Here is a 24,000-nt window from a genome sequence, read left to right on the forward strand (position 1 = left end):
GGGGTGCGGATGGGTCCGCCTTTTGAATATCAGTTATTCTATATAAGGATTTAGACTCAAGTTGCTTTTAAAATATTCACGAGTCCTTTTCCTCGAGTCGAGTCTGAAGTCTGTAACAGTGCGAGTCACTTGAGTGTCCATCTCTGCTGTGACCTCACTGTGACCTCACTGCAGCCTCACAAACCTCCTTTTACCAGACACTGATTGTGTGTCAGGTTATTGTGTGTCAGTGATAAACAGATGAATTTCTGCTCAATTCTGCTTGTTTTGCTGTTTTCCGCTCCAGAGATGCGGTTCGTAAGAGAGTTCATGAGAAGAGGCCTGAGGACTTCAAGAAAGAAGGTAAAATATACCGACTACGGACTCAAGAAGACAACGAGGACGACAACAACACCTGGAACGGGAACTCCACGCAGCAGATGTAGCACGGCGAGCCTCTTGTTTGAGTGTGTGTCAGTCTTAACGGTGGGTTTATCATGTAGGGCTGTGATTTCCATCCCCTCCCCTCCGGCTCCACCCCGCATGGGTAAATCAGATCAGGTTAGCCTAACTCGCTTTAACAGAGATCCTCTGCGTGCCCAACACTTCACCCAGGACGACTCCAGGCTGGAGAAACACAGGTCCGAGGCTTTGATGCATTAGCTGCATCTGTTATTGCCTGGATTGATTTAATACAGTAACCAGCGCTGTGAATGCGGTCTGTTGTGAATATCCGGCGGTTTGTGGCGTTTTATTTGGTGGATTTGACCCCACAGCGTCATCAACTGCCTCGGCAATAGAATGTCTTTCTACTAGTTTGAGCACAGATGCTACTTGATCCTTTAACGATAGAATAAAGAATAAAAGATGTTTTTCAATGAAACGCTTCGACTGAAGTCATTCTTCTCTTTTGATTTTGTGCTCCTATTTAATCTTCTAGAACTCTCTATGTGTCTTCATTAATGTATAAATGTATGACACGTTAAATGTATTAATCATGTCACAATAATTTGCAAAGAAACATTCGGTTACTGCTATGTGTTGTACTCAGTGTGATCATGTTTTGTAATTCATATTAAAGGGAAAAGTATTTGGGGTTCTCATTCTTTTACTGTATTATTTTCCCTTTGGTTTCTTTATGAGTTCTGCTCGTCTCACAGAGATCAGAAAGTCAATCGAGACAGATTACAAATGTGTTTATTATCATTATAAAGTTTCAGATAAAAGCAAACATTTGTGTATCAAACTATATCAAAAGTTTAAAACACTGCAGGATGAAGTGCAGCTCTTTCTCCGGTAGGGCTGTCGAATGATTGATTAACAAATATAATGCCGTAAAAACATGATAATTATTATGTTTCCCTTTTAGTAACAGAAAACACATTTTAAAAACAAAGCATGAGAGCATGTAGCATGTAAAAGGCTTCCAGCAGACAGATGAAAGGATCAGTGATTGGCTGATGGTCAATTGTATGATTATATTCACTTCTAAAGACATCTGTTGTCTGTTCATGTGTCACATTAAAGAGAGAGTTGACCCAAATATGAAAATTCTGTCATCATTTACTCTCCCTCATGTTGTTCCAAACCTGTGTGAGTTTCTTTCTTCTATTGAACACAAAAGAAGAGATCTTGAAGACTGTTGATAACCAAACAGATACTGGTAGTCATTGACTTTAATAGTATTGAGAAAAAAAATCACCATGGAAGTCAATGGGGACCAGCAGCTGTTTTGGAACAACATGAGGGTTAGTAAATGCAGACAAGTTTAATTTTTGGGTGAACAATCCCTTTGATGTCTTAGAATTTCTCCTTATTTGGGAGCTTTTCTTAGCTAATATCGATCTATGCAATTAACGTAATTAATGAAGTGATTTTTGATTGACAGCCCTACATCTAGACTCTCCCATAATCTCTGTCAGCAGCATTCAGGGTAAATGTGCTCTTGTAGGGTTTGTTGGAGGACTATATGGATTTGAAGGTGATGAGGTACTCTGGATACGCTCCCGCGTCACAGAACACCACGAAGATGAACGGGTTCTGGAGGCTGTCCACGGCGCAGTCGTGCAGTCCGGCCCGCGGGTCAGCAGCGTTAATCGGATCCGGCTCCTTCATTCCGCCTCTGCTTTTACACAGCGAGCCCGTCACCACTCGCGCTCGGTAGATGTACTTCAGCTGTTTGTCGTCTGGGTTGGAATACTGGTCTTGGCAGGAGTACCAGGCCTCTTTACCGAAGTAAGTGCCTTCACCGTGAACAACCGCTCAAACCAGAGCACATGTCACAGGTCAGTATCGTGAAGCTGCAACAAACAGGCAGTTACGGGTCAAACATGACGTACCGTTTCTCCCACAGAAGCTGCGGTTGAAGCCGTTCTTGTTGATCTTCTGGCATATTTCTTTGGTCGTTCCGTGATAAAGCAGGCGCTCGTTTGTCTGTTTGGGGTATTTCTTATCCACAGCCTGTTTCAGCACACAGTATCTCTGCCACTGCGACTGACTCTGAATCCTGTCGATCTGAGAAATCACTTCAGACGTTAATAAAGACAGGCCTTAACTCAAAATGAAATCAAAATCAGCTCTTATTTCTTAACACAACAGCAATTCATCAGTGCATGTTATTCCAAATTGTAAAACTCTGAAACGACTTTCTTCTTTAGCTGGCATCATGGAGAAAAGCAAGTTCCCGGTTATGAAAATTAACCATGGTTTAATTATAGTAAAACTGTAGTAACCATGGTTTTTTGGCGTGTTGACTACCATTTGTATAACCACGGATTTACTACAAATACCATGGTTAAACTATGGTTAATATAGCAAAACCATGGTTAATTTGTGGTTACCATGGTTTAACTATAGTAACCATGGTTTTTTGGTTTTATTTGTAGTAAAACCATGGTTCATCATCGAATATTCTGCTTTTTATGCATTTGGCAGATGCTTTTATCCAAAGTGACTTACACTGCATTCACAATGTACATTGTTTTTTATCAATTTGTGCATTCTCCAATTGAACCCATGTCCTTGCAGTACTCTACTGTTTGAGCTACAAGACTGCTTCATTTCCATATTCTGAAATAAGTCGTATTAGGGATGTGGAATGAGTTGTGAATGCGGTTGACTTTAAGTACTGATGCTTGTGTTCTGATGTATAATGTCCGGTGAGATGCAAGTTAAGACACATTTTACCTGCTGAACCTGGACAGGCTTCACATTAGGATGTTGGCTGGATTTCAGAAAGGCTGTTTCTATGTTCTTGTACTCTGCTGAATTTGATTGTAATGTGATTATTTCTAAATCCCGTCCATCCATTTTGGTCCATGTTGTAGGAGGATGAATGATTGCTGAGAAACAAACAAGGAAAGTTACAGAAGGAACAGTTTCTGCTATCAGACGATACCCACAGATGCCTCACTGGTGCTTACATACAACATACAACTGGAAATCACGTCCAAATCAGATGACATCTCAAATGAGGAACAATATAGTGTTGATATAGTGTTTGAGACAGAACTAGTAACTGGACTTTCCAAAGTTTATAAGGTCAGTTTAACAGAAGTTTGAACTGTACATTGTGCTTTTTTGTTTTATCTTAGCTATCTTTGGGAAATACATTGCACTTCTGCTTTTGGAAGTCACAAATCGCATAACTTTACACCCTGATGCTTCTGATTCTCGTGAAAACTTTAGGATCTGTTGTTCTAGTAGACTGTGGTCAGTCATACCCGTATCAGAATCTCCCAGCAGAGTCCTCTTGATCCTGCAGGACTCCCGCTTGCTGTTTGTGACCTCCATCTTGTCGAAGTCCACCGTGTAGGTCTCGCCCTTCTCCTGGTACTGGCAGCTCTTCTGCTTGCGGTGGAAGGCCAGCTCGATGTCGTAGCTGATGCCGGACTCCAGTGACTCCCAGCGTTCTCCTCTCGCCACCTCCCAGCACAGCGTCTCCCGCAGACGCTTCACCTCACCTTCACGCGTCTCTCGGTCTCGCGCTGCCTGGATGAAGCCATTTATCTTCAGCACAGCATCTAAGACGTCGTCTCTCTTCCCTGATACCGTTAACTTATCCGAACTGGTCACCAGAACGCTGATTTGATTGGCTCGGCTCAGGGCCACGATGGCCTTCTTGTCCGTTTCAGGAAGGTCTGTGATGTGGCTCGACTGGACGTCTTTACTGATGCACTCCTCCTTGACCAGCTCGTCCAGGAGCTTCTTGACCTTGGCGAGGTTTGTAGGGGACGTCCCGTAAACCTCAACGGCCATAACCGGGAACAATACAGCGGCCGTTTCTTTGGCTAGACAAATAGCTGGTCGCTGTGTCGGCACAGGGATCACCGGTTTCTGGAGGGGTTTGACCAGACCCGCTGTTCAGGAAACACAAGTTAAAGTAACCAGATTAGTTCCAGCTCATGCCTCACACTGTACGTTCATGCACTGAAACATACCAGAAGCATTTCGAGAAATCTTCTTGCACTTCTTGACCGCTTCCTGAAAGTCTGGCAGCAGCTTCGCTTGGAAGATCATGATGTGGACACGCTTCAGGTGTTTTGGTGAGTCCTTGATAAAGTTAGACAGAGCTTCTGTCATTGCATTGGCAACTCCTGCAGCGGCCAAGTTTCCTGCTCCTGAAGAACATTAAGCATTTTAGCATCATTCAGATACCTTTGCTTGGCTTTGCTCATCTGTATTTCTGAATGGACTAACTTACCTGTTCCAAGAGCTGGGAATGAAACCGACTGAATCTTATTTTCTTCGCACATCCTCAGAACTTTGTACATGGAGCTGCTGATGCCTTTCTCATTGGTCTGCCCAACCATATGAATGATGTGTTTGATATTTGAAAGATTTCCAGCTTTGGTCAGGATCATGCCGTCGGCAGGCTGAGGCGCTTTAATCAGGAGAGATTATTCTGTTAGAACAGGAGTGTCTAATCCTGCTCTGGAGGATCACTGTCCTGCAGAATCTTTCTCTAACTCCAATTAAATACACCTGAACCAAGGTCATCCAAGTTCTTCAGGATTACTAGAATCTTCCATACGGGTATTTCGTGACAAGTTGGAGCTAAACTCTGCAGGACATTGGCTCTCCAGGACCAGGATATTTAAGACTATTGACTGAAGCTGAAGGTTGTACCTTTTGATTTGCACTCGTTCACCACCGTTTGTCCTGATGCTTTGAGAATGGCTCCTGATACACCTGCACATAAGGACACACTAGATCTGAGCACCACCTCCACTTAGTTATTCAGCTACAACACTCCCTATTTCATGTGCTGTATGTCTGGAAAATGACCGTTCATCAGATTCGGAGCGATATCAAAAACAAACTCACCTGTGTTCAAATCGAGGCTTGTCGTCGTGCTGTTAACAATAGCCTCGACAGTCTCTTGAGTGATGTCTCCGCTAAACACCTTGACTTTAATCGGGCCCATCATCACCTCCACTGGGTTTGCTGGTGAAATGAAAACATTTTAATCAAATTTGGAACACCTATAACGGCAGATTTTTAAAAAGTCATCAAACACTGCATTACCGCTGGCACCTGTTCCTTGGTCAGATGAGGAGCTTTCTTCCGTTGAGCTGTCATCCTCCCACTCATCATCTCCATCATCATCATATTCATCATCTTCACTCTCCTAATTGTGTTGATGTTAATTAAATGGTAAAGGGCAAAAGCATTTACATTCGATATTTAATTAATCACAAGGACACTTGAAAGGTATCCTTCAATTCTGAATAATAGACCCATTCAGAAGTGGGTTACGGTTAAGCATGTGGCAACTCTACCTGTGTATTTGCAATCCATGTTTTGAGACCTTTCTGAAACTCTTGTAGGACGTTGTCCCGGTCAATTACCACGTAGATGAGCTTGATCACCGTTGATATGTTTTGAGACAGATGATCTTCAAAGCCCTGCAGCATCGCATTGATAGCATCCGGCCCCTGAACGCCTCCGCCACCTTTAACAAGAGCCATCACACGGAGTGAGACACGCATCACACACACGATGACCAGCACATGCCACATTTAAGACCATCATCCGTACCGGTGCCCACGGCAGGGAAGGAGACCGTGGTGATCTGCTTCTCCTCACAGCGCTCCAGAACTTTCTTCACACGTGATCTCGTCTCTGCCGCCGAGTGCGGGCCGACCATGTGAATGATGAAGTCACAGTGCAGGTTTCCACCGCTGGTCACGGCTGCGACGTCATCCTGCAGTGCACCTAGAGCAGAATTTGTTTAAAGAAAGACATTTATGTCTGTGGCCCAATCACAGCTGTGCTGATAACCAGAATGCTCTTGCTCGTGCAGTTGATCATTAACAAGGTTTCATTTTTTGGCATGTGACGTCTCACCGTGCTTTTGACACTCCTGCTCCACAGATGCTCCAGCTGCTTTAAATACGGCACCAGACACTCCTGAAGGACAAAGACACTTTTGAGCTCATCAAGGTGGGACGCCTTGCCCCCCAACATGTCTCTTTGCATGTTTCCCAGTCTCTACTAATAAGCTGATGACATTAATCAGTGTGTTTGATCAAGGAGATATGCAAAACGTGCAGTGTTGTGGCTCCAGGAACATGGTTAAGAACCACTGTTTTAGAGTAATTAATGTGTTGATATAAAAGAGTCAGTTTTGTGTATGTTGAGTTCTATTTGGTCATACAGACCTCCTCTCAAACTCATGTCCCTGTTGGTGGTGTTGACAATCCCTCGGACGGTTTCATTAGTGATGTCACCTTTCTTTACCTCGATTCTGACGCTTCCAATTTTCACTACAGAACACGAGAAAGATTTAAAATGAAAATTCCTTGAAATATAACAACTATTACACGAAAAGAGGTTTATGGTGTATTTAAAAAACTAGAGCGTATTTATTTTTGGAAATGCAGAGTTGTTAAAACCTTGATTTTCTGGCATCTTGCCGGATGAAGGCTGGAGAAAAACAAATGAAACCAAATTTAAGCAATAAAAAAATTAATCTGGACAATATTATTTTGTTATCCCATCAGTATTAACCTTATTCCACACTTTAAAATGGTCACGAAAGGCATCAAAGGTCTTCTGTTCAAATGCCACCACAGTGATGCTCCGGAGGCAGGATGAGTTCGGCTCCTTCAGATGTTTCTCGATTGCTGTGAGGATGGCTTTGATCGATTCTTTCGGGGGAAAGCCACCTCGTCCTGCAGAAAACAAGATTATTGCTCAGGGCTTGATATTTCCTCACAGTGCTTTAAAAAAGTATTTTTAAGTAACAGAGAATCTGTTTGCTGTCATGCCTGTTCCAATCGCAGGAATGGCCAGAGTGGTGGCCGTTTTGTCCTCACAGAGGTTCAGAACCTTTTCCAGAGAGGATGTGATGTCGGCGGTGCTGTCCGGCCCAACCATCTGTGCGATATACTTGCACTGAAGCGCTCCAGCACCCGTCAGCACTGCTGCACCTGCTTTCAGAGGAGCTACACAAGCAGATGTGAATGAAATCACTCAGCGCTCCCTTTAGAGTATAAGCATCTGTGTACTCCACTGTCAGAAAGAGTCAGAGATACCTTGCTTTTTGCATTCGTCAACAACAGATTGTCCAGCAGCTTTTAAGATGGCACCAGAGACACCTGTAAGGAAGTTACAGTAAATATAATAACCCAAATCTTTGAGGTACCTAAAGGATTGATGCTGCAGCAAAGAAACTCTTACCGGTGTTAAGATCTAAACTTTTATTGGATGAATTCACAATGACATCCACCGTCTCTTTGGTGATGTCACCCTTTTTCAGGCATATGGGCACACCATTGATCAGCACTGATTTAATTCCCAGCAATGTGAAAAGAAAAGTACATAAGTTCCCTTCAGATGAAGTTTAGGAAACATGGTGACCAGCAGTAGTGAAATTACAAGTACCTCTCATGTCTGATCCGTGCTTTAGCTTCAAGGATTGTAGAGGAACTGTTGTTGATGTGTCAGGAAATCCCTGTTAGAAAATAAAGCAGGTGATCAATGATAAAACATGCTAAACACTGTTAATAAATGTTTGCATATAGGAGGGATCATACTAGTTCCTGGATCAGAGCGTTGTACTCCTCAACAGTCTTCTCATCTGAATCCACTATACTGATGTGTCTGATGTTTTTAGGAGAGTTCTGATGGTCGCTGCAGAACTGAAGAACAGCGGCTCGGAGCGCCACACAACTGTCTTTGACAGAGAAGCCGAAGCTTTCACAACCGATTGCTGGCAGTGCAATCGAGGCGCATCCTCTTCCTTCTGCTTTCAGGAGGCTGTTATACACGGCTGACTGAAGGTAGTGAGAGTCCAGCCTCTGTCCTTTCTGAGGCAACACGGCGTAAATGAGTGTCCCAGCGCTGAGTTTCCCAGCATCACCGAGCACCACGTCTCCAGGCAGAAGACTCTGCTGTTGCTTCTGCTGAGTTTTACACACCTCTGTGATCTTGTCGCCACCGAACTGGAGAAAGCGCTGAGCCACAGGGTTATTGAAAGCTAGATTGGCATTCATTGGACAGGTCAAAGCGTCGGCTGTGAAATGGTGCAGGTCTCCCTCTGTGATGCTCAGAGTCATGAAGTTGCCTATTTTGTGTGTGAAGCTCTTCTGAGGGCCGGATTTGACCACATGCTCTTGTGATAAATACAGACTGCACTGTATCTCCTTAGCTTTGGTCTTCACGTTGGCTTCATGTTTCTCCAGAACCTTTGCTTCTCCTGCTTTGCAATATTTATGGCTCTCCATAAGAATGGATGAGATCTGCTGCTGCACGATACGCACAGTGTCTCTGATGTTGTCTTTAGCTGCTGTGACCTTCAGACAAGGCGAGTTTGATGTTCTGTAAGCGAGTACCGCAGCACTGAGGCGCTTGAGTTCTGGGAGCTCAGACAGATTCAGGCAGGACTCCACAAATTCAACCTCTCGCTCAGATTTCAGAGGGACGTTCTCAGTTGTTGGTTCCTTGTTGTCCAGATATGTCTTCACTTTTCCTGTAACATCTGCAACTGCACTGGAAAACCCACATATTATTACCTCGTTATTTGATTGTGTGATGCTGATGTCATGAGCTTTCTGGAACAATTCTATTTCATCTGTAAGATTCCTGAGAAAGTGTGTCCATGTTTCACCGGTCTGATTGGGAGAAAGCTGTATAACCTGCTCTCTGAGAATCTCACTTATTTTGTCTTCAGCTCTCTTTAGGTTTTCTTTTTCAGCCATGATCACAAAAAAATCCTGTCGCTTTAAAAGTCTAGCTGGAATGTGGCTTGGGAGAAAATGGTCTTGCTCAAACTTTTTAAGATCCAGAGACTTCAGAAAGTGAATGAGATGTGAAGAAAGCTTTAGCTGATGTGTGATAATGTTCATCTGAGCTTGCTTGATGATCATCTCCACTGAATCTACTTGATCCTTCAGACCTCTGAGAGAGATGATGTGCTGCTTCTCATCATGTGATAAACTCACCTGCCCTAATCTGGACTCGACACGCTCTTTAATTAGATCAAACATCTCTCTGCAGTCTAGTTGGATGTCCACCTCAGTTGTGTTTCTTTCCTCTTCCACCTCAGCAGCAGTGTTCTCCAGGAGTGCCCTGATCTTGTCTGAGAGGACCTTCACCTCTTCTTTCTCTCCAGCAATTACAACTTTAGAGCTGAGCTCCCTGTAGAAGAGTGCAGTGTTGAGCGTGACGAGACTGTTACAGCCGTTCTCAGATCTCGTCCAGACATCCTTCTCCGCCGTCAGCTCTGCTGTGTCATATCTGCTCAGAAAGGACTGAATTTCCCTCATTGTCTTGGACTCCCACGTGGGAGCGATCTGCAGCGCAGCCAGCGACTCTTTGTTGACATCCATCTCCAGAATCAGTTCATTTTCTGTGGCGGAGCTGTCAATAAGCACTTTGGCATGGAACTGTTTGGCATCACTCTCCAGTTGTTTTCTGCATCGCTCATTGGTTTCAAAGAAGCGGAGCAGCTCTTCACTGACAGGAACGTTCACTTTTGTGGATATTTTATCAGTCAGGGTTGGTTTTTCTCCAGTTAAAGCCTTTTGTAAACTTGAGTAGAACAGTGAAGCGTGAACTTCTGTGCCGCAAACATTGTGTCTTTGTTCCACCACTGCATGTGCATCTATTACAACAGAAAAGACAGGTTACATTTTTCAAATTAGGTTTGTTCTTTATATTTTAGCCCTTGTGCAGTGTTAAAAATCATTTTCCTAATTTGGTGTTTCCAGTCAAAAATGACTTGCCTTTTAAATTGCTTGTAAATCTCTCATTATGTTATATAATCACCAAATTTTGGATTTAGGGTACGTTTACACAACAGCAATGTACTAAATTTAAAATTAAATTTATGCATTTAGCAGACGCTTTTATCCAGAGCGACTTACAGTGCATTCAGGCTATCAATTTTTACTAAAATTGCACATTGCTGTACAGACAACAAAGTTGTCAGAATGTTCCTCGTTCACATGGATCTGTGAAAATGACTAAAAACACTTTGTAAAGAAACAGTACTCACACAAGATGACCGAATCCAAGATTTGGTGATAATATAGCATAATGTGAGATTTATTTTGGGGAAAAAGAAAATCCTCTCTGGGTCAAAATGACCAGAAGACAACAGGGAATTACCATTGCACAGTATTATTATTTCTCCATAACATTTATACAATATGCACATGACCAATTTTTAGATCTGTTTGTGCTGAATCTAAATTAATCTTTCATCTTTGCAAATAATCCCACCATCACAGTTTCCGAAGGTGATGGCTGCACTCTTTCGTCTGTTGATCCATATGAAGGACTGGACGTCTCCTCCTCCGCTCCTCTTCTTGTTACTGAAGTAAAGTGTGAGAACATCTTCACTGAGCTTCTCCAAGTCTCCCTGGACCAGGACCGAGTCCGTCCGCTCCACACGGGTCACTCCGATGTCTCGACCCTGCAGCTGCTTCGAGGTGCACTTCCTTGAAAATGAAGCCACATCTGTTGATAAAACAGGAAGGAAGAAAATGATCCATGCACTGAGTTTGTGTATTTTCCCCAGTGTTTATTTGTATGTTGACCACAGCAGTCTGATCAGGTTCTTGTAGCATTCATTTTCACATATATAGAGGATTTGATTAGTCTATGTAGATAGATAAAGAAAAGAACATATTAATGTTCACAGAAGTACCAGACCCAAAAGACGAAGAAATATAGGCAGCATGAAAGCAGGCGTCTCAGCAACGGAGGTCGCTCAGGGGCAGAGAGCGATGAGAACACAGAAACCCAGCAGCCAGCCAGAGCTTCAAAACCCACCGATATCGTGTTTGAAGGTGACAACAATCCTGCCATCATCAAGCGTCTCCCAAGTGTGCTCTGTTTTCTTGCTACAGCTGCCAATGAACAGTGAGATCATGCTGCAGTCTGTGGCTCCATCAAAGCCGGTCAAGATGAAGCGACGCGGGTCCAGCTGCTCTCCCAGACCTCCTCCTTTATACACTTCTAAAGTTATACCAAACCCATGCTCTTTCTGGCCCAAAATCTCCTTTAAATCTGAGAAAAGGGTCAACAGTGTTAATTCTGATATTTCTGATCTCACAGATGGATTAAAGTTGGATGCTTTTATCATGGTTTGCTTTTATTTTTCTCACTTGAGTGCTAGTTTTCTAATGATAGTTTCTTTGGCCTGAGTAATGTGTAAGTGATGCACAGAAATAGACTTGCAAAACCAGTTTATTTCACATCACACCGTGACGTCTCTGTGCATCTAGGAAACAAGCTCTCATAAATCATACCTGACTGGCTACAGAGCTTCAGGATCCAGCTGTTATTTCCGTGCTTTGCTAGCTCAAATTGCTCTGTGAATTGTTCAAAATACATCTGAAGGGTTTCCTTCTCAGTTGAACCAGAGGTGGTAATGAGAAGATCTGGTATTTCAGAATCCTCCTCATCTTCTGTGTAATGAACAAATATATACACATCCAAAGTGTCGTAGTAAAAGTTTTGAAATCAGTGATTGTTTTTTTAAACACTAGGAGTAAGAAGCATTACAGCCCAACCTTTATGGCCTTTAATTGCTGTTGCAGGCTTTCTGACGGGAGAGACCTTTGTGCGATAAGGAGGAAGTAAGTAAATGTTTTTTTAAATCACTCATTTTTCTTTAAAGTTCTTATTTTTCCTTTGACATTTACATCAAGATCAGGTGCTGGGTGCATAAACTGCATAGATTAATCTTAAAAGAGCATCTAATGGTTTTAAAGAGTTCAAAGGATTGCTCATAACTTTGTAAAGTTAGTTACATAAAAAGTATCTCCTGAATCCGAAAAGTAAGATTGATTACCACTTGGTTAACTAGTTGGTCAAACTAGTTCTTAAGACACAGTCTTAACATAGTTTCTATGTTTATTATGCAACCAGCAAAAATGTCCAGTTGCTTCCACGTTCTTTCGAATAGACAAGAATCAGGAAACTTGTAGTCTAATATTAATGTTAGTAATTACGAATGGTCTCAAGTGACCTGGACGGCTGGAGCGGGCAGTGATTTGAGGGGAAGGCATCTCTCGGGTTGGGGTTTTGGCAGCACTGCTGGTTTGGTCTTCTTGACCGCAGGGTCTTCTGGGAGTTTCACGGTCACTTCCACAGATCCATGAGGTTTGAAATCAACTTTATGGACCCTTTTGTCGAGCACCTTCTTCAGATCTGGAAAGCAGGGACATTTCCTGTAAAACTCTTCCATTTATCAAGACACTTCAGTCTTTAATCAGGTCATTAATTAAATGTTGTGTTCATGACTCACCATCGTCGCTCATATAAATCAGAAGCGCTTTTCGTTTGTCCTCGTGATGTTCTCGAACCTGCACGATCTCTCCTCCAGATCTTCTTTTATTTCTAAAATAAAGCTCGAGCTTTGATTTGACACGGTCGAAATCAGCCGGAAGACCCTCGAGAATCAGACTCTTCTCTTCCATGTTTGCGCTTCAGAGCCAACCCGACAGAACATGAGTGACTGTCATCTTATCGAGCCCCGAAGAGAGACATATTAATAATATAATATTAATATCACGCGATGGTGACCGAATCGAACCCGCCGCTCGCTGTTGCACCGAGATCGGACTCCGGTGCTTTCACTTTTGCTTCAGGACTCGTTCATGTGACTTCTGATCAATACAGTCCAGTTCGGGGCAGGATCAGGAAGTTAAGAGGTAAATTATAAGTGGTGGAAATATCTGTGCGATTAGTCAGTCATTCGAGAAGGGTTTGGAGGCTTGATTCGGATTTTACCTGGAGTTTTACATTTACTTCAGTACTTTCGATTTCGGGAGAATCATGTCTGACGACGCGGAAAAACAAGTCTACGGCGAGGTACGTGTCCATAACGACAAATTCACACACTTTTGAGATTTCCTTGGGCATTCTGTTTAACATTTTATCGTGTTTTGGTTTCGTGTTGAAAACGAGCAGCTTGTAAACCCGGACGAGGAGAGCAGAATGAGCGACGCTGCTGCGGAGCTGAAGAAGTACAAGGTTAAACCCCACAAACTCTACACACACTTCAATCCGTCACCTATAACGATATTAATCATTACTGATGTTCACACAGCATCTCATCGAGTCTGCAGACAATGACAAATCCAGACTGCTGCTGGAAAAAATTGAAGCAGAGACTGAAAAGAAAAGAGCCGAGGCAGAACTTCAGAGCTTCATGGACTCTGAAGACAAAGTTTCTGACCAGTTTAATAGAGATCTTCTAGAAGTGCAGGTGAATTTCGAGGCGTGATCAGACTAACCACTGAAAGAGAAAGCAGATGCTGAGGATTGTGTTCATCCTGCTGTGTTTCAGGAGGAGAGGAAGAGTCTGGACCGAGTCCACCAGGATCTGAAGAAAGAACTTTATGATCTTCAGAAGAAGCTTCAGCTCAAAAGGGACGAAAGTGACTCTCTGCGACGCAGATTCAAGGTTGACCTGTTTTACTATTACAATCTGTGCATTTAGGTTGACTTGTACAATTAGTAACCTACTCCACCTGACACTGAGCATATAAGGATCGAGGAGGATGTGTCAGATGTAGTCACGTGCCAAATAGCATTCCATCTGTCCTAAATTTTATTTTAATTTAGAATTAGTGCATCCCAAATTGTAGTGTTTAAATGAGTATCCTAAAGGTACCTGGATGGTTTACTATTTATTACCCACAACATCATGCGCTGGACAAAGATTTGATTAGAACTACAAAAAAAGTGTTTAAAAAAACTACAAACATGGAGGATATGAGAGACTGATAGTTAAGCGCTTTGAGTGATTAATAATCAATGTCTAACTGGATGACAAAGAAAATCCACGTTATACTTCATCTGCAACAACATTGTGAACTTTTATAAAGATATATTTGGTGGTTAACTTTTAAAAGCATCATTGTGCAAACACATGAGGAGAGTTCTGCGTGTGACGAAGTGACCGAGCCGTCTGTTAAAGAGGCAATTATGACAAGATAAAGCAACAAGCCCCAAGAAGCCATGGTTTACAGTGAATTTATAACAGCTAAGGGGTGTTGTTAGGTTGTTAGGCTCCACTTCGTGTTGTGCCTAACGCCCTTTAGCTGTTATAAATTCACTGTAAACCACGGGTTCTTGGGGCTTATTGCTTTTATAAACCGGTTATTCCATATACATAGTAAGGTTTCACAAAATAAAACAGAGCAAATAAAGTGTAATGCTATTAATAAAACAGTATTCTTCCACCAAACAATGTAGTTCCTCAGAATCGGTTGTGGTTGCAATAAAGTGGTTGCTAAGCAACACACAGAAGTAAACAAAGGTGTATGTTACTTTTTAGAGTAATTTAGAACAGCTTCGAACGTGCTCAGCCAATCAGAATCAAGGACCGGAACTCTCCGTTTTATAATAGTTTATCACAAGCTTGCCTACTCATCTGCTACACACTCTCTTTTCTTCATAAAAAATAAGTACACACTTTTAGGGCGTAGTGTAAGCAGGTGAAATGGGATGAACAATAGTGATACCAATAGCGCTTTTGCTCCTCTTGTCACATACTTCTTTAATACATTCATAAAATGTTCTTACTGTACAAAGCCTCAAACTCACAGTGTGCTCAACTCAGATCCTGACACGAAATCTGAGCTTTGACGGAGTAATAACTCTCTCTTCATGCTCTCTGAAATGCAGATTGAAGCCAGAATCCCAGTGAAAGCAGTGAAGTTTGCTCGTGTGCAGGAGAGAGACGAGGCTGAAGATCAGGTGGAGTCTGTGTTCACCGTCACACAAACACCTTCGTTTCTGCTGAAGGGCGGCCAGGCGCTCATCACCTTTGAGGAAGAGAAGGGTATGGACCGCAAGTTCCTCGGTTTAGGAAGATGTGTATGTTTGTCTGGTTTTACTCGCATTGATTTGCTGTTTGTTTCTCATAATGAGGAGTGCTTGGTGTCTTTCAGTGGCGGAGCAGATCCTCAGACTGGCCAAGTGTTCGGTGGCCTGTGACAAAGCCAAGATGGAGGTGAAGCCGTATGCTTTAACTCTGGATCCCTCTGTGAAGTTTGAGGTAGAGAGATTTCAGAAGTTTTCTTCTTTACTGTGTCCAGGATAACATGTTGTCTGTTGACGTGAGCTGCTTATAATAGAGGATTGTTACTTCTGTTGTTCAGGTTCATATCCAGGTGTCAAAGAAGAGCGTCAGGTTCTGTAACGCCCCGCCCACTTTACCTGAGGAGCGAATGAGAGACCGGCTGGAGCTGTCGTTCTCCAGAGCGAGTCGCGGCGGAGGGGAAGTGGAGAAGCTGGAGTACCACAAGGATACGGGCTCGGGCCGCGTCACTTTCATCAGCACCGGAGGTGTGTCTGCGTCCGCTTTCATGCTCCATATCGATATTGAGTGTTTCTGAACGGTTCTGGTTCACTTTCAGTTGCAGAGAGTCTGGTTCACAGAGGGAAGTTTTGTGTCGACACCGGCAGCGATGTGGTGGTCGATGTTCTTCCTCTGTATGAGTATCAGCTCAGGAAGTTTCAGGTGCGTTTCTGTATCAGAAATCTGTTTGGGTGCAGAAGGACGTGTGTTTGATGGTGTTTGTTGTGATGTTGTAGACGTACTCGGGGGCACCGCGTCGCACCGTGCTGCTGGGGGGAATCCAGGCGCTGATGGACGAAGAAGATCTTCAGGATCATCTGGAGATCCACTTCCAGAAGCCCAGCAACTATGGAGGAGAGGTGGAGAACATCAAATACGTTCCTGATGGAGAGCGGCTGACGGCTTTCTTCAGCGAGGACAGCAAAGAAAAGGAAGCTTGAGTTCAGAATGCAACCACACCAGGGTTTACTCCAAATCAGTGACGCATTAGTCATATTTACATGCTTGTTACATGCTTATGTTTGTGGGATATTTCAGTTTTTCCTCCGGATTATAATAACCATATCTCTTCACTGTATTCTGTAACAATATGACAAAACTGAGCATCATAAAATAATATTATAATTAAAACGGATGAAGTAGATTTTCTGCTCAGATCATCAGCCGGATGAAGATGTGTTGATGTACAAATTCTATATTAAAATAAAGTTTATTCTATTGTTATCTGCAATGGGCTGCATCTTTAACCACTAGATGTAGAAATTTTAATTTGACATCACTAAGACTAAATGTAAAGTCAATCAGTGGTGAATTATAAGTGTTGTATATGAATTTAATGTCTACAGATAAAAGACTCTTCAGATCATATTCTGCATCAGATCTGAAGACTTAAAAAAAAACAGCGGGGTTAGTTTCAGCATTTCATGTGAAGTTTATGTTGAGGATAAGAAATCCAGAGAATCTTGATCCCGTCGCTCTTCATCACAGATCCACGTCTGGTCACGTGTGTGATTACCGGATAGTGATGATGATTTCACAACACAGGTCCACAGATCAGATCACTGAGCCATTTCACCCGCTTCCTCATTCAATTGGTTACAAGTATGATTTTTATTTAAAGAAAACATGAAATAAATATTTGTGAAACGTGCATTTTATTTTCATACTATTTTGTATTGCGTAACTTACTCGTTTTTAATCTTACTATTGTTCTGTATAAATAAGAAATAACTTACTGTAAAACAAAGTTACTGGTCGTGCATCAAAACTCAGGGAGCTAAAGCCTACACAGCGTATAATACTTCATGCCTGAGTCTATAAATGACTGTTAAGAGAGGCCAGAGATGCTGAAGAGGAGAAAATACTGTACAGGCGGAGCCGCTCACTCTGGACAGTGTGCTGAAGAGGGTGTGTTTGTATCTAACCTCTAATTCTCTCTCAGAAGGTCAGTTTTCCTCCCTAACTAGTAAGCGTCTTCCACACACCAACACTGGCCTGCGTCAATAAGAGCATCACATGCCAGACAAACTACATGGAGACTAACTGTAAGGCTACAGTCTGAACGTTATCTTGAACTTTCTTGTGCATACAGGCACTGGATTAAGCAGCACATACATTTTCAGTGAGCATATGCAATGAGCTGCATATAAAATTCAAACATTTGTTTAATTGTCAAATATTATGTCTAATCAATCCAGCGATTGCAGATGGCAAATCTCACCAATCGATGTCGAGCACACCTGTTGAAACATTCCCTGATAGACAGCACACGTACATCACGGACACTCTTGACATCTGCAAGAGGTATTTCTTAGAGTGTTTGCTCATCTGCAATACGTCTATAGGAGCTTTCCTATCAGATGTCAGATAGACGTTTAGAAGATGTCTTTAAGATGTTTATGATTTAGAATGAATGTAAAACCGACGTGAAGTGATCTTTACCAGACATCTTGCAGATGTACCTGTCCTATCTGTGTCCGCGTTCGCACTGACTCGAGGAGTAACGCAAAGGATTTGCTTTTCCTTCCACGAGCAGTTACATTACATTTACATTTAGTTATTTAGCAGACACTTTTATCCAAAGCAACTTACAAATGAGGACAATAAAAGCAGCCAAAACTAACAAAAGAGCAGCAATATATAAGTGCAAATGACAAGTCTTGGTTAGCCTAACGCACTACATGTAGCAATATATATATATATATATTATACACACTCATACACACACACACACAAAGAAAAACAAGTACAATAGAAAAAATAGAAAGCTAGGTTTTTTTTGTTTGTTTTTAAATAAAAATAAATAAAAAAGAAGATAAATAGATAAAGTACAATTAAAATAGAATAGAGAGTTGGTAGAGTTAGAGGGTCAAATAAAGATGGAAGAGATGTGTTTTAAGGCGATTCTTGAGGCTGTCTAAGGACTCAGCTGCTGGGATTGAGTTGGGCAGGTCATTCCTCCAGGAGGAACAGTTAATGTAAAAGTCTGTGAAAGTGATTTTGTGCTTCTTTAGGATGAACATCGCATCGTTCACTTGCAGAACACAAGCTTCTAGAGACACATAAGTCTGAAGTGATGAATTTAGGTAAAGGGGTCCAGAGTCAGTGGTGGTTTTGTAGGCAAACATTAATGCTTTGAATTTTATGCGAGCAGCTATTGGTAGCCAGTGCAAATTGATGAACAGAGGCGTGATGTGTATTCTTTTCGGCTCATTAAAAATTAATCTTGCAGCAGAATTTTGTATTCATTGTAGAGGTTTGATAGAACTGGCTGAAGACCTGCTAAGAGAGCATTGCAATAGTCCAGCCATAAACCATAAACCACTGCGAAACCAGGCGAAAAGAAAGACGTTTGGGTCAGATTCACATGGAGCAGGACAACATGTTGACTAAATAATTTCTCATATTTATGCTATTTTTATTTTATTTTTATTCATTTTTTGGCTTTATACAAAACAGTTTTCGAATATCTCATAAATGATATGGACTATTTTTCGTACATCAGTTAAAAACAACATTTTCTCTTCCTGTGTTTAGAGAGACATGGTGGTGAGTCAAAGCAAGTCACTTTTATTTCTACAGCGCTTTCTGAAATACAGATTGTGTCAGAGCAGCTTTACAGTGCAAGAGGATGATAGAGAACAGTCAGTTTCTCAGCTAAAGTCATTTCATGATGATTCAGTGATTCATCATCCAGCTCAGTTCTGGGAGAAACCAGACTCAGTCAGGGGCCAGTTCTCCTCTGACCGGACCAAACCAGCATGATGTGGTTTAATTCTGCGCTGCAGCACGGGTCAGATTTAGCAGAGGACTCGTCTGGTTCCTGTGGTCTTGTGCTGATGGTCATCTAGTTGACGTGGTGTCCGCTGACATTCAGGGCTGTAGAGTTCGTAAATGACAGGACTTCCATTTGTTCTGCAGAAGACTATCACCTTTTATTTATTCATTTATTCAGCTTTTTCTAATTAAAGGCTTTATGTATTTTTACAAAATAAAAATAAAAATCTTGTCAGTGACAAAAAGTCAATAAAGTTCATGATATTTCACAATATTGCATTAAAAATACTGCACACATTCACACTTCCATTAAATGGGGAAAATGCAAATCCTAAATGTTTTTCATTTGTGTTTTTCATGGAACTTTTTTAAAAAACAAAAGATTGTTTCCAACTTTCACTGAATCCAGTGAGGAACATGAAACTTGAAATCATTTTAGAGAGGCATGCAAAGAAAAATGGACTGCGTATGAAGATGTATTCTTTCAGTCGTTTGGTGGATGATCTGATCCATTCTGCTCTCTGCTGATATTGAGTCGCCTTCAGGAAAAGATAAAACATTTCCCACATCTTCAGTTTATAATGTCTTTAATAATCTCACAAAAAAAAGCAAAAAAACATGAGTGTTCGTTCATGTCTGAGCACTCAGTGATATTAGCAGAAGTCCTGAGTGTTGGTCAGACGTCTCGTCTCATGCTGGAGAAATGTCCCTGGCAGTGATCAGTGATTATACCTCCGTATTCATCATGTTAGGCACAGCCTGTATGTATGTTTTCATATGTAAAGGATTTGTCACTGATGATTCAAACGTGAGTTTTGAGCAGTGTAGAGTAGCGCTTGTTGTTTGTTGTTTCTCAGATCACAAATGCAGACATGGTTTTATGTTCACGCAGCATAATACGCAACGCAACACGTAAAAACACAGTATAAGTCATTATAATCAGTAATTATGTCCCCACTGGATGCAACAAATGCCTCGTTTGTAATGGGTTTTATTTGTTTTGTCTGGTCTTGCTGGGATACAGCATCACAGTATGGTGAGGGGCGTAACATTTCCGTTATACGCTTGAGGCATTCGGCCAATCACAACGCACTGGATAGCTGACCAATCAGAGCACACCTCGCGTTTCAGAACGATGAGCTTTGTATAAATCGAAGCCTTTCAGAAAGGAGGGGCATAGAGGAGAAACAATAATGTACAGCATGTGGAAAATAATGTTTTTTGAACCTTAAACCACATAAACACATTGCATTACACCAAATAATGTTCTTTTTAGCAACATCATATGACCCCTTTAAGGCATGTGTGTCCAGCTGAGAGAGTTCCTGCTGTATTTCAGGTTATAGTAGCTCTTATAAGACTCTTCAGTTCATCAGCAGAGGGCGTCCTCACCTCACTTTAGCTGGTTAACATGGGTCAGATAGGCTCTGCTCTATTCTTTCTCTAATGACAGTCAAGTAGCTGTAAAAAAAAAAAAACCTTGACATCACTAATATTTTAGTTCTGAGTTTGTTCTGATTTCATTAGGGTCACAGTTTGCTCAGTTTTTTCTTCACAGGGTTTCTGTAAATAGTGCTTTATTAAAATGCAATGAATGTCAGACGGTCATCAGTGATGTTGACACAAACAGATTTATCACAGATTCCCTGCTGCACAACCCTTGAGTTAATATGTAGGATTTAAATAGTCTGTCGTGGTCTACAGTGGTCTACAGTGGTCTATAGTGGTCTATAGTCTTCTCCTGCTGGTTTGTTCATCAGTTAGTGTTAGGCAGGGCAGTAGGTTGGTTTATCTCGTCCTCCTGTGGTTCAGAGGTCAGCGGGTCAGCGGTGGGGTTCGGAGGGTTTTGTCTCTCTACTGACGATGGAGGAGTCGATCTGTCGCCGATAACCATCCGTATGCGGTCTAGTGATCGCCGCAGCAGGGGTCGAGAGGTGCTTCTGGAGCTCTTGGAGGCCAGGCTGCTCTCCAGCGTTCTTCTGTTAGCGTGCTGCAGCGACAGACGGCACAGGAGCGTCTGCAGGAACGCCGAGCGGAACTGGCGCGAGGACAGGTTATACAGCAGCGGGTTCAGCACCGAGCTCAGGTAGAAGAAGCTGTCGGCCACCGGATTAAGCTTCACGTAGCTGCGCAGGTAACTCACGGTCCACGCCGACTTGGGCACCGCCGCCGTCATCAGCCTGCGGATCTGATTTGGCATCCAGCACACGAGCAGAGCGCAGACGATCAGCACTAATGAGAACACACACACACACACACACACTTAATAAGAATCTGTCATCATCAGGATCCACTAGGACAGGTACAGTATCTTAGCATGTTTGCATTTTATACAAGGTTTCTTCTTTACCCCAAAAAAGTATTTTATGCAACTCTTGAATAGAGACTAACTCGTTTGATATTTCACCCGTATTCACACTTTTCAGGTAAATTAATTAACTGGTTAGTGGATCACTGACCCGCACCCTCGAGAGCTTTGGGAAGCGATTATTTTATTTTGAATTATATAACACAAAATCACTTAATATATGAATCATTGTTGTATTTGATCTTATAATTCACACCATACTGATAATAATGAGGCTTTATGATGTACTTCTGTCTTTTTTTCATTGTGGTACTGCTTCTACACTTCAGTGTTTCTCATGTGCAGACAGACTGGACAGATGTGGATGTGCATCGGCCGTGAATCATGTAAGTAAAGTATACTGTGACGTGGTCATCGACTCTGCAGAAGTTCTGTCTGGTTGTTATTTTTTTATGCAACTCTCTATAAAAAACAGAAATCACATAAACGCTTTGCCTCAAATCCTTGCTATTTAGTGAGAACCCAGAAGACATTTGGTACAAAATTAGTGTTTCTTTAAATGTATATATGTTTAACCTCTTGTGCATTTACTGTATGTGTGCAATTACTCTTATCCATTAGATAGACTGCACAAGCAATCGGTAGCTTTTCTTTCAGAGCCTAATTTAAGAATGAGCCGGTCGAGGCTGAAGATGAGGCTGTGGTCTCAGTCCGACTGACTTCAGTGTTAGTGTTTGAGATCAGTGGACTTTCTAGACGCTGATAGAGAGAACATGTTAAGGAGGCTTCAGTGGATATTTGTGTAAGGTTGGGTCAGGGTAAAGGTGAACAGGAATGGTGTCATGTCTGGTAAATTCAGGCCGAGACCTGAGAGATAATGACACACATGAGATAATGAATGATGTCCTACCGAGGAAGAGGATGGTCTGTTTGCGGGACGCTTTCAGCCGTGCGCTCTCGTGTTTGGGTCCAGCTCCGTTCGCACCGGATTCGTTGGGTCCCATCGGGGCCCGGAGGACAGCGATCATGGCTCTGCACATGAAGGCCACGCCGCCCAGGACGAGCAGATAGAGCGTGAACGCTGTGAAGATGCTGGTACGGTACATGACCCAGTGCTGGCTCAGGTTGGTGCAGAAGGTGAGGTTCTGCACCGGCGTCCGGCGGCCCTCGGGGACGTGTCCCTCGGTTCCTGTGGCCACGAGCAGCGGCAGGGCCACGAGCGCCGAGCAGATCCAGGCGGACAGCAGCAGCTTCGTGGTGCGGCTGCCGGACAGCGCTTTATAGCGGAACGGGTGGCAGATGGCCAGGTAGCGCTCGAAGCTCAGCGAGGCGATGTTGAGGACGGTGGCGTAGCTGCAGGCCTCGAACAGGAAGTTGTAGATCCTGCAGGTGGCGTCGCCGGAGGAGGACGAGAAGGGGAACCAGATGGCGCTGTAGAGCTCCACAGGCATCCCGATCAACAGCACCAGCAGGTCGGAGCAGGCCAGACTCAGCATGTGATACGTCACGCTCTTCTGCAGGTATCCGTTCCGCTGGAGCACCTGTGCCACGCGGATGGTGACGCTGTTTCCCAGGATCCCGAGGACGAGGATGAGGCTGTACAGCACCGTGAGGAAGATCTTCACCTCGAGACTCGGCTCCAGTTTTTTCCAGTCTCTCTGCACTTCCTCGTTCTCCTCCATGATGTCAGTCTCTCTGGTGGACTTATTGACTTTAGTCCTGCTTATCTGCTCCGTTATCACCACCATTAATCATCAAACTCACAAAGCACAAAATCACAGCGTCTCACTTGAAACAGAAAGGCCCTGAATCCTTCATAATGAAGATCGGAGCGTCTCACCTCGGCTCGGTCGTGTTGGTCTGTGCTTTAGACTCGACTCTTCCTCCGCTCGTGTTGGAAAGCTCTGCTGTGAGTTAATGATTAGAGTTTGACAAATGAACGCGGAGGCGGCGCGAGATACTGCCGTGATCTGAGCTGAGCGTCGCTATTTGAGTGGGAACTATTAGTCACATGATGCTTTACGATACGAGGGTGTGTCCTGATCCTCAAGCGCTGTGTGTGATTACACAAGTCACAGCCACAGTACATATGTTAAAGTGTTTCAAAGTGAAAATTCACCTACAAATGATCATTCTGTCATCCTTTACTCTTCCTCGTTGCTCCAAACCTGTACGAGTTTCTGTCTTCTCTTGAACACAGAAGATGTTGTTTTGAAGAATGTTGATATTGTGAACATTTTTTTTTTTTTTTGCTCTACAGAAAATGATATTGTGACAATTTTAGTTTACTAAAAGGTTGTTCCATCCAAACTGTAATTGTGGCTATTAATGGCTGTTAATTGTGATGAGGGTTTCACAGTGTTTATCCTCACAGTCGCAGCAGTGGATCTCCTTCATCGGTCCAGTCACAGGCTCAGATCAGGGGCTGCTGGATTTGGGTCTGAAACTACATGATCTACACATCCAGATTTTGTTAAACTATACTCATCAAATTGCTCATCGATGCAAACAGCAGTTGAAGTGAGTTGACAGTCTGTGTAATTGCTTTATGTCTGTTATTGTTGCACAAATGCAGATAAACACAAGTGCTGTAAAACACAGATAACTGGTCACG

General features: G+C 42.8%; 4 protein-coding genes across 5 annotated transcripts in view; 2 read left to right on the top strand and 2 right to left on the bottom strand.

The window, feature by feature from the left end:
• Positions 1-862, top strand: part of LOC109105712 (UBX domain-containing protein 4-like) — a 9,637-nt gene extending 8,775 nt beyond the window's left edge. The window contains exon 13 of the mRNA XM_042764410.1: positions 287-862. Coding sequence (XP_042620344.1) covers positions 287-425 — 139 coding nt within the window. The 3' untranslated portion in view covers positions 426-862. The remainder of the gene's footprint in view (positions 1-286) is intronic.
• A 298-nt stretch (positions 863-1,160) lies between these two features.
• Positions 1,161-13,051, bottom strand: LOC109105675 (protein mono-ADP-ribosyltransferase PARP14-like). The gene is made up of 26 exons (XM_042764409.1): positions 12,740-13,051; positions 12,461-12,642; positions 12,003-12,048; positions 11,739-11,897; positions 11,260-11,496; positions 10,708-10,944; positions 8,019-10,087; positions 7,867-7,936; positions 7,663-7,767; positions 7,518-7,580; positions 7,251-7,427; positions 6,991-7,154; positions 6,876-6,906; positions 6,642-6,746; positions 6,328-6,390; positions 6,019-6,195; positions 5,760-5,932; positions 5,506-5,608; positions 5,305-5,424; positions 5,107-5,169; positions 4,682-4,861; positions 4,419-4,598; positions 3,702-4,337; positions 3,166-3,320; positions 2,319-2,493; positions 1,161-2,240 (listed from the first exon to the last, which is right to left on the bottom strand). Exons 1-26 carry the CDS (start codon positions 12,909-12,911, stop codon positions 1,945-1,947), a joined length of 6,138 nt encoding a protein of 2,045 aa, XP_042620343.1. The 5' UTR covers positions 12,912-13,051; the 3' UTR covers positions 1,161-1,944.
• LOC109105683 (N-myc-interactor-like) lies at positions 2,145-16,532 on the top strand. Of its 2 annotated transcripts, XM_042764412.1 has the most exons (11): positions 2,145-2,264; positions 11,979-12,068; positions 13,248-13,305; positions 13,405-13,467; positions 13,544-13,702; positions 13,784-13,900; positions 15,127-15,283; positions 15,393-15,499; positions 15,603-15,789; positions 15,861-15,964; positions 16,039-16,532. In XM_042764412.1, the coding sequence occupies exons 2-11, from the start codon at positions 12,007-12,009 to the stop codon at positions 16,240-16,242; spliced, it is 1,218 nt and encodes a 405-aa protein (XP_042620346.1). In that variant the 5' UTR covers positions 2,145-2,264; positions 11,979-12,006; the 3' UTR covers positions 16,243-16,532. The 2 variants fall into 2 exon arrangements, with proteins under 2 accessions (XP_042620346.1, XP_042620345.1); XM_042764411.1 differs by lacking the exons at positions 2,145-2,264; positions 11,979-12,068 and adding an exon at positions 13,131-13,145.
• Positions 16,533-20,255: 3,723 nt separating this feature from the next.
• On the bottom strand, positions 20,256-23,659 carry gpr39 (G protein-coupled receptor 39). The gene is made up of 2 exons (XM_042764413.1): positions 22,297-23,659; positions 20,256-21,310 (listed from the first exon to the last, which is right to left on the bottom strand). Exons 1-2 carry the CDS (start codon positions 23,132-23,134, stop codon positions 20,835-20,837), a joined length of 1,314 nt encoding a protein of 437 aa, XP_042620347.1. The 5' UTR covers positions 23,135-23,659; the 3' UTR covers positions 20,256-20,834.
• Positions 23,660-24,000: the final 341 nt, after the last annotated feature.

Source organism: Cyprinus carpio, chromosome A9, assembly GCF_018340385.1.
Source record: "Cyprinus carpio isolate SPL01 chromosome A9, ASM1834038v1, whole genome shotgun sequence".
In the NCBI taxonomy this organism is placed as follows: Eukaryota; Metazoa; Chordata; class Actinopteri; order Cypriniformes; family Cyprinidae; genus Cyprinus; species Cyprinus carpio.

Coding starts and splice junctions, on each gene's coding strand:
- gpr39 (XM_042764413.1), bottom strand. CDS start 23,134: ATGGTGGTGATAACGGAGCAGATAAGCAGGACTAAAGTCAATAAGTCC. Junction 21,311..22,296: donor ACAGACCATCCTCTTCCTCG/GTAGGACATCAT, acceptor TGTTCTCATTAG/TGCTGATCGTCTGCGCTCTG.
- LOC109105683 (XM_042764412.1), top strand. CDS start 12,007: ATGGCCTTTAATTGCTGTTGCAGGCTTTCTGACGGGAGAGACCTTTGT. Junction 13,468..13,543: donor CGGAGCTGAAGAAGTACAAG/GTTAAACCCCAC, acceptor ATGTTCACACAG/CATCTCATCGAGTCTGCAGA. Junction 13,901..15,126: donor CTCTGCGACGCAGATTCAAG/GTTGACCTGTTT, acceptor TCTGAAATGCAG/ATTGAAGCCAGAATCCCAGT.
- LOC109105675 (XM_042764409.1), bottom strand. CDS start 12,911: ATGGAAGAGAAGAGTCTGATTCTCGAGGGTCTTCCGGCTGATTTCGAC. Junction 6,391..6,641: donor GGACATGAGTTTGAGAGGAG/GTCTGTATGACC, acceptor TTTGTCCTTCAG/GAGTGTCTGGTGCCGTATTT. Junction 2,494..3,165: donor AGCCTGTCCAGGTTCAGCAG/GTAAAATGTGTC, acceptor GTGATTTCTCAG/ATCGACAGGATTCAGAGTCA.